General features: G+C 44.7%; 1 protein-coding gene across 2 annotated transcripts in view; it reads right to left on the bottom strand.

The window, feature by feature from the left end:
- TENM1 (teneurin transmembrane protein 1) overlaps positions 1-13,341 on the bottom strand; it is a 413,249-nt gene that overhangs the window by 37,993 nt on the left and 361,915 nt on the right. For both annotated transcript variants that reach the window (XM_056859258.1, XM_056859259.1), the window contains 2 exons: positions 9,537-10,047; positions 1,859-2,031 (listed from right to left, as the gene is read on the bottom strand). In XM_056859258.1, coding sequence (XP_056715236.1) covers positions 1,859-2,031; positions 9,537-10,047 — 684 coding nt within the window. The remainder of the gene's footprint in view (positions 1-1,858; positions 2,032-9,536; positions 10,048-13,341) is intronic.

The following is a 13,341-nucleotide window of genomic DNA, read 5'->3' as shown; positions in this document are numbered from 1 at the left end:
CCTGAACAGCTGCCTGGAGAAGGAAATGTAATGGATAAGGGTCAATAAACGGAAGCTCAATCCTGATAGGACTGAGGAGTTGTTGGTCAATGACAAAGCTGCTTGAAGACTGAGGGGACAGCCTGTCCTGGAGGGGGTTGCCTGAAGGAGCAAGTTAGAACCTTGGGGGTTCTGCTGGATCCTGCCCTACAGGTAGAGGCCCAAGTCTCCTCCTTGGCACATAGCAACTTCAACTGAAATACCAGCTACGGCCATTCCTTGAAAAGTGCGATCTGGCCACAGTGATCTATGCTCTGATCACATCCAGGTTAGATGATTGTACTGTGCTTTATTTGGGGCAGCTGTTGAAAATCATTCAGAAACTTCATTTGGTCCAAAAGGGTCACAGCCAGTCTCTCATCAGGAGCTGCATGCAAACTAGCCCGTCAGTTTTCAGGCAAAGTCCAAAGTGTTGCTTCTTACCTATATAGCCCTGAACAGCTTGGGGCCAGGATACCCGACCACTCGCTTCCTCTCATACTGTTTACCCCTCCCAATAATATCTTCTTCCCAAGCCCTGCTACCTGAGGCTGGCACTGACTACAAGTGGTGCCTTGCCTTTGGAATGCCTTCTTCCCTTGAGTTTTGCCTGAGGCCCACTGTATTGTGCTTTAGGCATCAGACCAAAACAGGCATAGAAGGGAGTGCAGTAACAGCTGTGGACATTTCTGGCATTTCAATAGCATTGCAAGCTGACCGAGAGCTTGTACCAGCATTTATTTATTTATTTTGCCATCAAGTCACATCTGACTTATGGCGTCCCCTGGTAGGGTTTTCAAGACAAGAGATGTTTGGAGGTGATTTGCCATTGCCTGCCTCTGCGTCATGACCTCAGTATTCTTTGGAGGTCTCCCATCCAAATACTTGCCGGGGTCAACCCTGCTTAGTTTCTGAGATCAAACGAGATCAGGCTAGCTTGGGCTATCCAGGTCAGGGTGCCAGCATTATGCTAGGATCCATTAGGCTAGGATCTAATCTGGGAACAGATGCACTGGCCAAATCCGTTGTACTTTCCATCAAATGTGTTACACTTTCTCCCTGGTGGAGATGCTTGACTGATAAGTTTGTAATTTCCTAAATCCCCTGGCTCCCTTTAAAAACTGGTGTCACACTGGCTACCTTCCAACTCTTTGGAAAGGAGACTGATTGTAACAATCAGAGCATATAATTGATACTCTTTTATATTTCTTTCTTATTTTCTTTTTAGTATTGTATTTGTTTGTTTCATTTGTTATAAAAATAATTTTAAAAAAAAAGTATTTATTTTTTCCAGCGTTGTAAGGAATTATATGCGTCTACATAAACAACGAAACAACATTAAACAAGCAACAAAAGTATGCACCGCCGGGTACTAGGATTTGCCAAAGTGATTGCACGCGTGTTTCCTGCGTAAACAGGCACCGCTTTCCAGTAACGCGTGACCGATCCTCCAAGCATTCCGACGCGCCCAGATTAACACTTCCAGACGGTGACGGAAATAGCCGCGGAGACTGATTGTAGTGATAGCTTGTGTGCTTAATTCCCTCCCATTAAGATCAACGAGACCAATAAATGCTTAACTTTGGATGGATGGTGCCCAACGTTAAAATAAAAGTAACAGCTTGGGATCTTGGAGACTCTCATGACTGGATGCAATCCCATCACTTAAAATCTGACTGATCGGTTCATTCTTATCAGCTTTACAATAATCAAGTAGGAACTAGCATTAAACGGCATAGAAAACAGATGGGCAGAGCTCCGCTAAATACATTCAGCAAACATAAAAACTGCAAGAGATCAGACTTTCAAATACCGCAAAGACAGATGTACTTTCAGCTACCTTGCTTTAGTGTGTAAATAGTAGAGGTAGCAGAAAAGTTTGTAGCCGTGATCACATTTTCCCTATTCGAAGTGTCGAATTCAACTCTCATCAGTTTTTCGACATCGCTATGGAAACTGCTGACTTCGCCGGTTGGAAATGTCACATTGGTTAAATGGCCGTCTGAGTCATACCTGGTAAAATAAACCATTATAGAAGATCAGTCACACACACACACACACACACAATAGAAAACGCAACACGTTGGACATACATTTTAAATATTGAATGCCGATGTTACGCAAACAAAAGGGGATTAGTGTAACATTTAATTATCCCAAAGGCTGCATGGTTGTTGACTGTGGTTCTTTTCATTCTGATTTGTGAGTTTTTAGATCTTCTGGATTAATACAGTTGATAATGAGCTTCATACTTTGCTATATATTGGCTAGGTGACTGAGTGGATGCTGGTTGACTCGTTCCAGGAACTCTTGGAGGCAGTTTGGGTTCAGGATGGAAACTGCCCTAGTGGCTTGGTAGATAATCTGCATCCAGTGGTAGACAGGAGAAGAAGAAGAGTTGGTTTTTATCTGCCAACTTTCTCTACCACTTAAGGGAGAATCTAACCGGCTTACAATCACTTTCCCTTCCCTTCACCCCTACCCTGTGAGGTAGATGGGGCTGAGAGAGTGTGACTAGTCCAAGGTCCACCAGCTGGCTTCACGTGTAAGAGTGGGGAATTAAACCTGGTTCTCCAGATCAGAGTCCACCGCTCCAAACCACCACTCTTAACCACTACACCACACAGGAGGAGGATGACTCTCTTGGGTCCTCTGCACCTTGCAGGTTTTCTTTCAAATTACCTGGTTGGTTTTGGGAGGGGGGGGGCAGAGACAGCACTTTAGAAGTTTCTCTCATACCTAGATGGATGATTAAAAGGTGGATTCAACACCCTGAAAAGCTGTGTCTTGTCCCCAATGCTGTTCAATATGTATATGCAGTTATTGAGTGATACCGTTTGTAGTATTGGGCCATCAGTATGCTAATAACACCCATATCTTTTTTTCCCCTTTTTATCTAATTGGGGGAGTTCCACTGAATTCCCTGTGGGATGCTGCAGGACTTGGGAAACCCAGTTTAATTTAATCCAGTTTAATTCAGACGGGTCAGAAGTGATGACTGTTGACAGATCCTTCTGGAGGTAGATAGAATAGTACTGGCTTCACAGTTCAGGGGTGTTTTTGGGCCACTGTCTTGCTCTTGAAGGACCAGCTGGTGAGATGGTAACTCCAAATAAAATTTATCTCTATAGTCTCCTGCAAGCCCTCCTCAAGGTCTGGTATTCACACCATATTTATTCTGAGTCTGGTAACCTCAGAGCCAGCGTGGTGTATTGGTTAAGAGAGGTAGATTCTAATCTGGAAAACTGAATCCCCACTCCTCCATATGAGCGGCAGACTCCAATCTGGAGAACCAAGTTGGTTTCCCCACTCCTACATAGGGTTGCCAACCTCCAGGTACTAGCTGGAGATCTCCTGCTATTATAAGTGATCTCCAGTCAATAGAGATCAATTCATCTGGAGAAAATGGCTGATTTGGCAATTGAACTCTATGGCATTGAAGTCCCACCCCTCCCTAAACCCCACCCTCCTCAGGCTCCACCCCAAAAACCTCCCACCGGTGGCAAAGAGGGACCTGGCAACTCTACTCCTACACATGAAGCCTTCTGGGTGACCTTGGTCTAGTCACATTTCTCTCCAAACTCTCTCAGCACCAATAATCTCACAAGGAAGCCAGCTAGGTGACCTTGGGCTAGTCACAGCTCTCTTAGAGCTCTCTCAGCCTCACCTACCTCATAAGGTGTCTGTTGTGGGGAGGGAAAGCAATTGTAAGGTGGTTTGATTCTTCCTTAAGTGGTAGAGAAAGTCGGCATATAAAAACCGACTCTTCTTCTTCTTGTGGGGAGGGGAAGGCAAGGCAATTGTAAGTCACTTTGAGGCTTCTTAAAGGCAGAGAAAAAGCAGAGTAGAAAAAAGCAACTCTTCTTGTTCTAGGCTGGATTACCAGATGCACCGTGTGGGGAGCTGCCTTTGAAAATGACCTTAAAGCTTCAAGTGGTGCAGAATGCTTTGCTGCATCACTAACTGGGCAGCAAGAACAGTCCGCTTCTGTTCTGGGGGTGTTTGTGTTACCCCTTGTTTGCTTCTGGGCTGAATTCAGTACTGATGATTACTTTAAAACCCTACATGACCTGGGCCAAAGAGACCTTAGGAAGTGCTGCCAACAAAAACCTCCTTGTGCATCCAAAAGACCTGAGGCTGCTTCCCTCATCCCTTCCTTTTGTGAGATAAGATCTGACGGAGATCAAGATGAGACCGAATTTGAAACACTGTTGGATGCAATTCAAATGTCTTCATTTCAATTTTGTTTGCCCTGGTGAGACATGGCCCTGCAAGCCTTAATTTTTGCACCAGTTAGTCTTTCCTCGTGCTGAACTCTCCCTGTTAAAGTTAAAACCTTGTTCAATGTCATTTTTTTTATCAAAAGCATATAAAGAGCGTATATCTTATTAAAAAGAGTAAAAAAAGCAGGTTTAAGTTCAAACAGCATAGAAAGAAATACAAGAACCAGGAAAGACAGCAAAGAACATGAGGCGAGCCAAAAGCAAGGGCATTAATAACACGTGAAAGCAACCAGAAACTAAAAAGGACATTCTGGTTCAACTCTAGTTTGAGCGGGACCTCCTCAATAGTGTCACCTAAGTCACACAACTCCCACCCCCAGGGAAGCTCACAAGCGTACCTTTCTTATTACCTCTACTGTTTACTGAAGTCTGTTCAGTTTACTGCACCTCTGAACCAACCTCTCCTCTCTCACAAAAGCTCACACCCTGCCAAAACTTTTGTTAGTCTTTAAGGTGCTACAGGACTCTTGCTCTAATCTCTCCTCTGTTTTGCTTCTACTCATGTTTACATGATTTTAAAATGCCGCCATTGCTCTTTAAATATGATTTTATTAGTAATGCTTTGCTTTAAACTCACCCTTGGGCAAGTTGTTGTAATGGTGGCATATCAATAATGGAAAGAAAGAACCAAGCAACCAATCTGGACCGAATTCACTGATCGGTGAGTCTAGTAGTACACAGTATAGAGATTTTTATGAGATTTGGTGCTTTAATGTACTTTGATGCAATGCATCACAGAAACCACAAGAGGTCACTCTGTGTCCAGGAAAGAAAAATGAAAAGAAGCTACTGAATAATCAATTCCGTATTTTCCTGTTAACATTTTATCCCTTGAAGATGTTTAAATGCTCAAAATACTTCAGCAATCATGTGCATGATCCAGACTTTGCTCCCATGGCTGTGTGTACACACTGCATCCCACCTTGAGGGCCTTGGCTATACATGGATTATCCCTTCCATTTCACAGTTGTCCAGGGTGAGAATAGCACAGCAGATAATAATGGAAAAATGGGGCCCCTCTATGTCTTCTTAGGAGGGAATCCAGCTGACTGGCTATGCACGTTTTTTCTACTTGGGCTGTGAGGAGATCCAGCCAAAGGTAGGTGCATGGGATCTACCCCCCAAAACTCCAGGAATTTCCCAACCTGGAGTTGGCAACCCTACCTGAGAGCTATAAACCCCATAGCACTGAGAGAGGCTGGCAGGATGAGTTAGAACTCTGGCCCATCTGAGGGCTTATCTCACCTATTTTCACTTTTTTGGGCTACGTCTCACTCACGGTCCTCAAGGCCAGTCTTTGGCTTACTGACAGAATGACCCATCTTCTGAAAGTTCCAACTACACAGATCAGTTCAACCCATGTGAGCAACTGTGTTGATTAACACTCCTTTCACATAAAAAAGGAAGTTGGCAGGGACAATCATTCAGAGCAGGTTTAACCATACACTGGATAGTACTTTTGCTGATGTTTTACAGACCATGCAAAATTTAAACATTGGCAGGTGGCAAATCCACATGGACTTGCAAATATGTTCAGGTCATCAGGGGAGGACCAGCTCCTTGTCCCCACCCAGTATCAAAAGTAGGAGGGGGATCACATGAAACAGGGCCTTCTTGGTGGAGGTGCCAAAGGCACACATGAACACATGAAGCTGCCTTATACTAAATCAGACCCTTGGTCCATCAAAGTCAGTATTGTCTACTCAGACCGGCAGCGGCTCTCCAGGGTCTCAGGCAGGGGTCTTTCACATCACCGACTTGCCTAGTTACTTTAACTGGAGATGCCGGGGATTGAACCTGGGACCTTCTGCATGCCAAGCAGATGCTCTACCACTGAGCTACTGCCCTTCCCTATATTCTTTCCCCAAAGAGGTTGTTAAGCTCTGTTTGGTCAAAGAATTACATTGCAGACCGCATTGGGGTTAAGCTGATGTTGAGCTTCTGTTTGTGTTGTGAACTGTGGCATCCTTTTCTTTCTTTTTGCCTTTTATATTGATTCATTGTGCAGATTCTTAAAAAAATTTTTTTTGGGGGGGTAGAAATTGACTATGTTTTGTGTTGTCTGAAATAGATTTTCAAACATCTGTGGGCCTGAATGGGCCCAAAATGTGGGATGAGAACACTTTAAGTAAGTAAGTAAAATAATTCAATCATTTAAGTAATCTGGGGTCTCTTCTCCAAGAGGCTATCCTGGGCTGCCATTTACCCATTGCTGCATTGTACTCTATTGCTGTGCTATAGCAGCCATTCACAACTGGATTTTCCAGTGTGGACCAAGCAATTCAGTTGCGAATGATTGGTATGGTGTAATATCCAATGGTGTGTGGATGCAGCCCTGTGATGTCTATTTGCGACATCTGTATGGTGACATTTAGGGCTATAGCCATCCTTTCTCACTAGGTGGGGCTGCAACATTTCCAGTTAGGGACAGACCCTGCCCAGCCAATTTGCAAGGGCTGAGGGCACTGTAACATTATGGCTTAGAGAGTCCAGTTCCTGAACAGTTTGGATGGGGAGGGTTTTGACCCTAGACTAGAAAAAAAAATGGAAATCTTTACATTTCCCCTTACCCTTTTTAAGTACCTTGCCACATTACTAGTCATTGCCATTTAAATGGATGGTTTCTTGTAGTGGAAACATACTCAAAAAACAAGCTCCTGTTCATTAAATGCAAAACTGCCACGTCACAAATTAAGAGCTCTTTTCAAAAAAAATTTTAGGTGGGGTGAAACAGTGTGCCAAGTAGGCAGGATACACTCACTAGCTCCTCTTAGCTACACACCCTGGTGACCTTTCATACTTCATCTGTCTTATCTAAAGTTCAATAGTATGAAGTGTTTTTAGCTGATTTGCTTTTTAATCGATTGCATAATCTAATAAATATATTTGAATGCTGCTAAAACCTAAAGATGTCTTTCTGGGCATACTGAAAGAAGAATACATTTTCAGTTTCATGAACAAAATTTACCATGTTTGAAGGAAAAGGCTGTCTTTAATGATCTTTCACTTTTCATTCCCTATGAGGGGCTGTGGCTAAGGTAGAGCATCTGCTTGGCATGCAGAAGGTCCCAGGTTCAATCCCCGGCATCTCCAGTTAAAGGGACTAGGCAGGTAGGTGATGTGAAAGACCCCTGCCTGAGACCCTGGAGAGCCGCTGCCAGCCTTAGACAAGATTGACTTTGATGGACGAAGGGTCTGATTCAGTATAAGGCACCTTCATGTATTCATGTGTTCATGAATAGTCTGCACCAAAATTAACATTCTGCACCCAAGCAGCCAAAAATTATGTGCCAAGAAAAGCTGCAACATGTAACCTGTGTAAATTATACACACTGAAACAATTTACATAACTTCCTCTTATTCTGCATTACTTATTCTATAATTTGCACTATTTTGCACAACATTCCAGTTTTGTTGGTTGTGTGTGTGTGTATGGGGAAGACCAAGGATATAGAAGCCACACCCACAAGCACTGTCAATCTTTATCAGCCACTTCTATGGCTTCTGAGATTGGAACAGGAATTGCCCATAGACTTTCAAGCATATCTTTGCATAATAAGGACTAGAACTTTTTTAAAAAGAGAAAGATTTTTTAAAAAAGTAACCTTAACTCTTAATCCATCATCCATCGACTGCCCTCAGTTAATCAGCGAAAGCAACTGGCTTCCACTAACTAAAGCTTTAGTTCATTAATCTATCATCCAAAACTGATTAAAATGTACAGCCTTAATTAAACAAACCCAGAAACAGACCACACCTGACTTAATAATTTCAGGATATACTGCCCTGCCTGAAGCATTCCAACCTCTTGCTGCACCGTATTGTGGGTCTTCAGGATGAAGAATTGGGGGATGTGCGAGGACTCGCAGGGGGCATCTCATTTTCTCCAGTATCCCTCTCCCCCACTATTTCCTCTTTTCCTTCCTTGGCAGCCACCCCCATACACTTCCCTTTCCCTGTTTCTTTTTCTCCTTCCCACCCGCCAGCCAGCCTACCTTTATCTTCCCTCCCGCTCGCCAGCTTTCCACCCTTCCATACTCCTCTCCCTGGGAAAAGTCTGGCTGAGTTGTGTGGTGACTGCCAGTGCAGGTAGGGTTGCCAGCTCTGGGTTGCGGAATACCTGCAGATTTTGGGGGTGGAGTCTGAGGAGGGCGGGGTTTGGAGAGGGGAGGGACTTCAATGCCATAGATAGGGTTTCCAGATCCCCCCTCTCAATCGGCTGGAGGTTTTAGGGGGCGGGGCTGGGGCAGCCGTGCACGCACTCAATCGCCGTTCCAGAGCAGCTAAGTGGATTGGCAGGCAATGGCCCACAGAAATCACTCACCTGGCAACCCTATTCATAGAGTCTAATTGCCAAAGCGGCCATTTTCTCTAGGGGAACTGATTTCTGGAGATGAGTTGTAATAGCAGGAGATCTCCAGCCATCACCTGGAGGTTGGCAACCCTAAGTGCAGGGCCAGTTGCATGGTAACCTACAATGTCAGACCAGGCCCAGTTTTGTGGAGGTCGCTGCTAGTGCTGGGACCAGTCACATGGTGGCTGCCATCAATGGGCCTATCTCCCACCAACCAACTAACCTACCTTTATCCGCCCCCATGTTTTCTGTTTTCCCTCCCTTCCTACTTGACAGCTTCTCCTTGGGAAACGTCTGGCTGGGCTGCGTGGTGGCCGGGCCCAGCTGTGCAGTGGCTGGTGCTGGGCTGAGCCAGGCTAGGCTGAGTTGTGTCGTAGCTACCTCCAGGCCAGGCCAAGTTCTGTAGGCAGCGTGTTTCCAGTAATCACCGCTGGACCTGTCTCTGGTGAGTCCTCCCTCCATCAGGGGACATAAGTGAGGAGGGGGGAAGGACTGTTTCTAGGGCTTTTTCAGCCTCTCGCTCAATTCCTCCCCCCTCATATCTGTGCTTTTCCAGAAACCGAGGCTTGGCAACCCCCAACAGCCACTGAGAGTTCTGTAGGCTCAAAAAGGTTGGGGACCCCTGGACTGCAGCCTAGGAGATTCAGGTTCAAATTGCCACTGTGCCATGAAGCTTGGTGGGTGACCTGGGGCCTGTCATTGGGCCCTTAACTTGCCTGGGGATGAAACCATGTGTATTATCTGAGCTCCTGTTAGAATCGGCAAAATAAAAACATACTGGACAGATGCTACTTTTTTTTGCAAAAGCAGCCAAGGTGGCTTACAAATAAAATTAAAAACATCGGTTAAATTATTAGTAAGACTATTTCAGGATAACTTACTCATAAACCGTTGTCCATCCATACTCATTACTTTTGGTTGCAAGAAGACCCGTGTTGCCAGGATATGTCATTAAAGCTAAGTTGTAGCCTTGGGCATAGACCCTTTTGAGAATACCATTGCTACTTATGGTCAGCCAGTATACCTGGCCCCCTGGCATCACCAGCCACAGGGGTAAGCCGCTGGCATCTCTGCGAATGTGAACTGAATTCCCATTGCTGTTGGTAATGGTGCCGAGTTCACCTTCCCCGTTGTATGTGAAATTGTACATGTAGTCCCTTGTAATTAGATTGAGTGTGTGCAGGTGAGTCCCATTGCTAGTGAACTGATACAGTTCCTGGTCTGCTGGGGATGCAATCTCATAAATATTCATGTCATTGAGATGAGCCTTATTTCGACTGACTGCACGGATGCGGATGTTGCCAAGGTCAGCTATGTACAAGGTGCCGTCGGGAGATACCGCTAGCGAAGACGGAGCTTTCAGCTTTGCATCTTTGGCATACCCACCATCACCTGGAAAAGCAAAATACAACGCCTTTAGTAATACTTTCTATATTTTAGCCTGGCAAAGAATGAACAGCCATATTCTATCTCCAGCATATCTTTTTTTTTTGGGGGGGGGGGGGTAAGACAATCAATAAACCAATATGGATTTATATCCCATTATTATAAACAACTGCCATTCTGAATGAATGTAACTGACGATTAAATAATGAGATACAGTTACACCATTTGTGTTAAATCGAGAACCCTTCTGGCAGGCAAAGCTATCATATTTCAATATGCCTGTGAAAAAAAGGTTAGAGCCAAAAATGTTTTCCTTGCCAGTTTTGCCATACAGGCAAAACATGCAATACTTTCTTTAATCAACATCTACTCATAAAATCCAAAGCGTCTTGCATTTTAAGGCTGTATGCATAAACCACATGTTGCCAGTGGAATTAACTGTTGTAGTTAGGTAGGTCATGGGGGCATCTTATGTTATGAGAGCCATCCTGGTGTAGTGGTTAAAGTGTTGGACTAGGATCTGGGAAACTCAGGTTCGAATCCCTACTCTGCCATGGAAACTTGCTGGGTGACCTTGGGCCAGTCATGTATTTTCAGCCTAACCTACCTCACAGGGTTGTTGTGAGGATAAAATAGAGTAAAGGAGAACAATATAAGCTGCTTTGGGTCCCCACTGGGGAGAAAAGTAGGATATCAATAAAGTAAATACAATAAATAATAAAATATTTGCAAAGCTAAGCTAGAGCCTTCCTTTATCCCTTAGAAGCTCCTTGATCCATTGATCTTGAGCAGCACATATCTAATGTTTGATGGGTATAAGGACTGAAACAAATCTTGCCACTGACAATGTAGCCTTGGGATACCTGTCACTTAGTAAAAAAGGCATTATGCCAGACACAGAGGCATTAGATTTATATGTTAAAAGGGGGGAGATATAATGTGATCGAAGTTCCTCATAAAAGCGGCATTCCAAGAGGGCATGAGCGAATGAATCAATAGAGCCAGAAGAGCAAGGACAGGTCCTGTCTGGGTATGGAAGCTAGAGCCAGTCTTAGGGGCAGGGTTGCCAGCTCTGGGTTAGGAAATCCCTGGAGATCTGGGAGTGCAGCCTGGGGAGGGTGGGGTTTGGGAAGGGGAGGGACCTAATTGGGGTACAATTCCATAGAGTCTAGCCTCCAATCCAGCCATTTTCTCCATGGGGACTGCTATCTTTCATCTGGAGATCAGCTGTAATTCCAGATCTCCAGGCCCCACCTGGAGGTTAGCAATCTTGCTCAACCCATGATCTGTAGCCCTGGACTTCTGCCCCACCAGTTCTACTGGTAGTATACACACCATAGGATCATATGCCACATTCTACTGGGAGGCTGCAACGTTTGAATCTACATAGTCAGCATAATATGGCAACAGACCTTTAAAGTTGTGCTCAGTTACCACAACACTTGTGTCTAGGCGGACCTTTCCAAATGACACACATAGCAAATTATGGCCATGGTTGGTATAATTAATCATCCCATACTCAACGATTTTAATTGTCCCTATTCTGATGTAAAGTCTGAGGTCATCTATGTGCCGTGAGATACATCATACACCATTCACCAGCCAGTGTTCGGTGATGAACAGCTTGTGTTAAATTAATGCCTTAGTTTGTCATTTGGAAGGAAAAAAGGGAAGACACAAGGCTGATGCAAGCCTCAGATGAATGTAGTCTGGAGTCCTGTATAGATGCCAAACTGGGTAAAACCGTACATGAGGGATGAAACGAGGCGAGTCTTGCTTCCTTGGCTTCTTTTCCATGCACTGATCATAACTTCTGAACAAGGCACAGAGAGGTTCCGAATTAAGTGTAGGTAGAACATGTGCAGGCTCTGAATGTGTAATCTTTACCCTTTGTTTTAGCAGTAATGAATCACATTATGAGCCCATTCCTAAGGGATGGGGGAAACTCGTGATAAGGTAGCATCTACGCTGGTGCAGGGACAAATACGGTGGCATCTACGCCAGCACAGCCATGCTGGCAGGGCTTTTCCGGAAGGGAAAGCCCGTGCCATCATGGGGGGGGGGGCATTCCTAGGGGTGGAGCTGCCTTTAGGCAGCTTCCACAGGACTGTCACCCCGGGAACACCCCCTTGAGTGGCAGAGGGGCTGCAGCACCTTTTTCGGTGATACAGCCCTGTTGTCAGCAATGGGGGATTTCCCCATCTTTTTAATTTTTTAGGTCTCTTTTTCCCTCCGCGTTGGCCGGGAAGCCTTGGAGGAGGCAGCGTGGATGTGCTGCTCCCGGCTGCCATGGAACTGCCCCCCCTTCAGGATTGGGCTGCCTGTGAGCCAATATGCAAAGCCCCCAAGTCAAAGTTATGATCAGTGCATGGGGGATTGGGGACTAAGCCAGCAGGTGTGGTTCTAAAACCAACCCCACCCCCACTTCGCACATACGTTTCTACCCAGTTGGATCATCTGCATCACGCTCATTTGGTATATCTCAAAACACTTCTGTTACTAGGATAACCTATTTGCAGAAATCTTATTTTATGCCAAATGATTCTTCAACGATCCTCTAAGGTGTCTGAACAAGGTGATTTTACACTCCTGCAAGGCTCTCTCTCTTTCTCTGACTTACAACTCATTCTGCTCTTTCCTCTTGCGGCTGGATTTGATATCTTGTCTAAAACCTCAATAATGAACCAGTTGCTTCTATGCTCTCTTCCTTACTTCATATCTGATGTGCAATTATGCTCCCTAATAATTAAGAATCATTGGTTCAAAGATTGCTGCCTAAACCTACTGTTTTTTTAAAAGTTCACAAGATAGCCTTTTAAAGCAGAAACCCGATAAAGATGACTTGGAGTACATTCAGAATAGACAAAAGCAAGCACTTCTCCACGCAGCATACAATTAATTTTGTACAATTCAGTAGCACAAGAGAGAGAGAGAGAGCAACTTGCTTAAATGCCTTAAAAAGGATTACACAGATTCACAGGGAACAGAACCATTGATGGATATTAACCAAGATAGCTAACTTGAAGTTCCATGCACAGATGCTGGGAACAATCAAGAGGCATAACCTTTATCACCTCCTTATAAACTTCAAGAGCAGGGATAGTTCTGATTTGTAGCAAGAAGTAGCAGGATATTCCCTCAACATATTCCCTGCTTCATTCCCCCAGCTTCCAGGTACATTTTAACAGGGTTCTACAGTGTGGATCAAAACTTCACCACCATTCTATGAAGTATGTATTTACTATGCACAGAAAAATATCTTTGATCCCCTAATTAGGGTTGCCAGGTCCCGCTTCGCCA

This window comes from Euleptes europaea, chromosome 13, assembly GCF_029931775.1.
Source record: "Euleptes europaea isolate rEulEur1 chromosome 13, rEulEur1.hap1, whole genome shotgun sequence".
NCBI classification, from domain to species: Eukaryota; Metazoa; Chordata; class Lepidosauria; order Squamata; family Sphaerodactylidae; genus Euleptes; species Euleptes europaea.
This window is presented reverse-complemented; position numbering and strand designations above follow the sequence as displayed.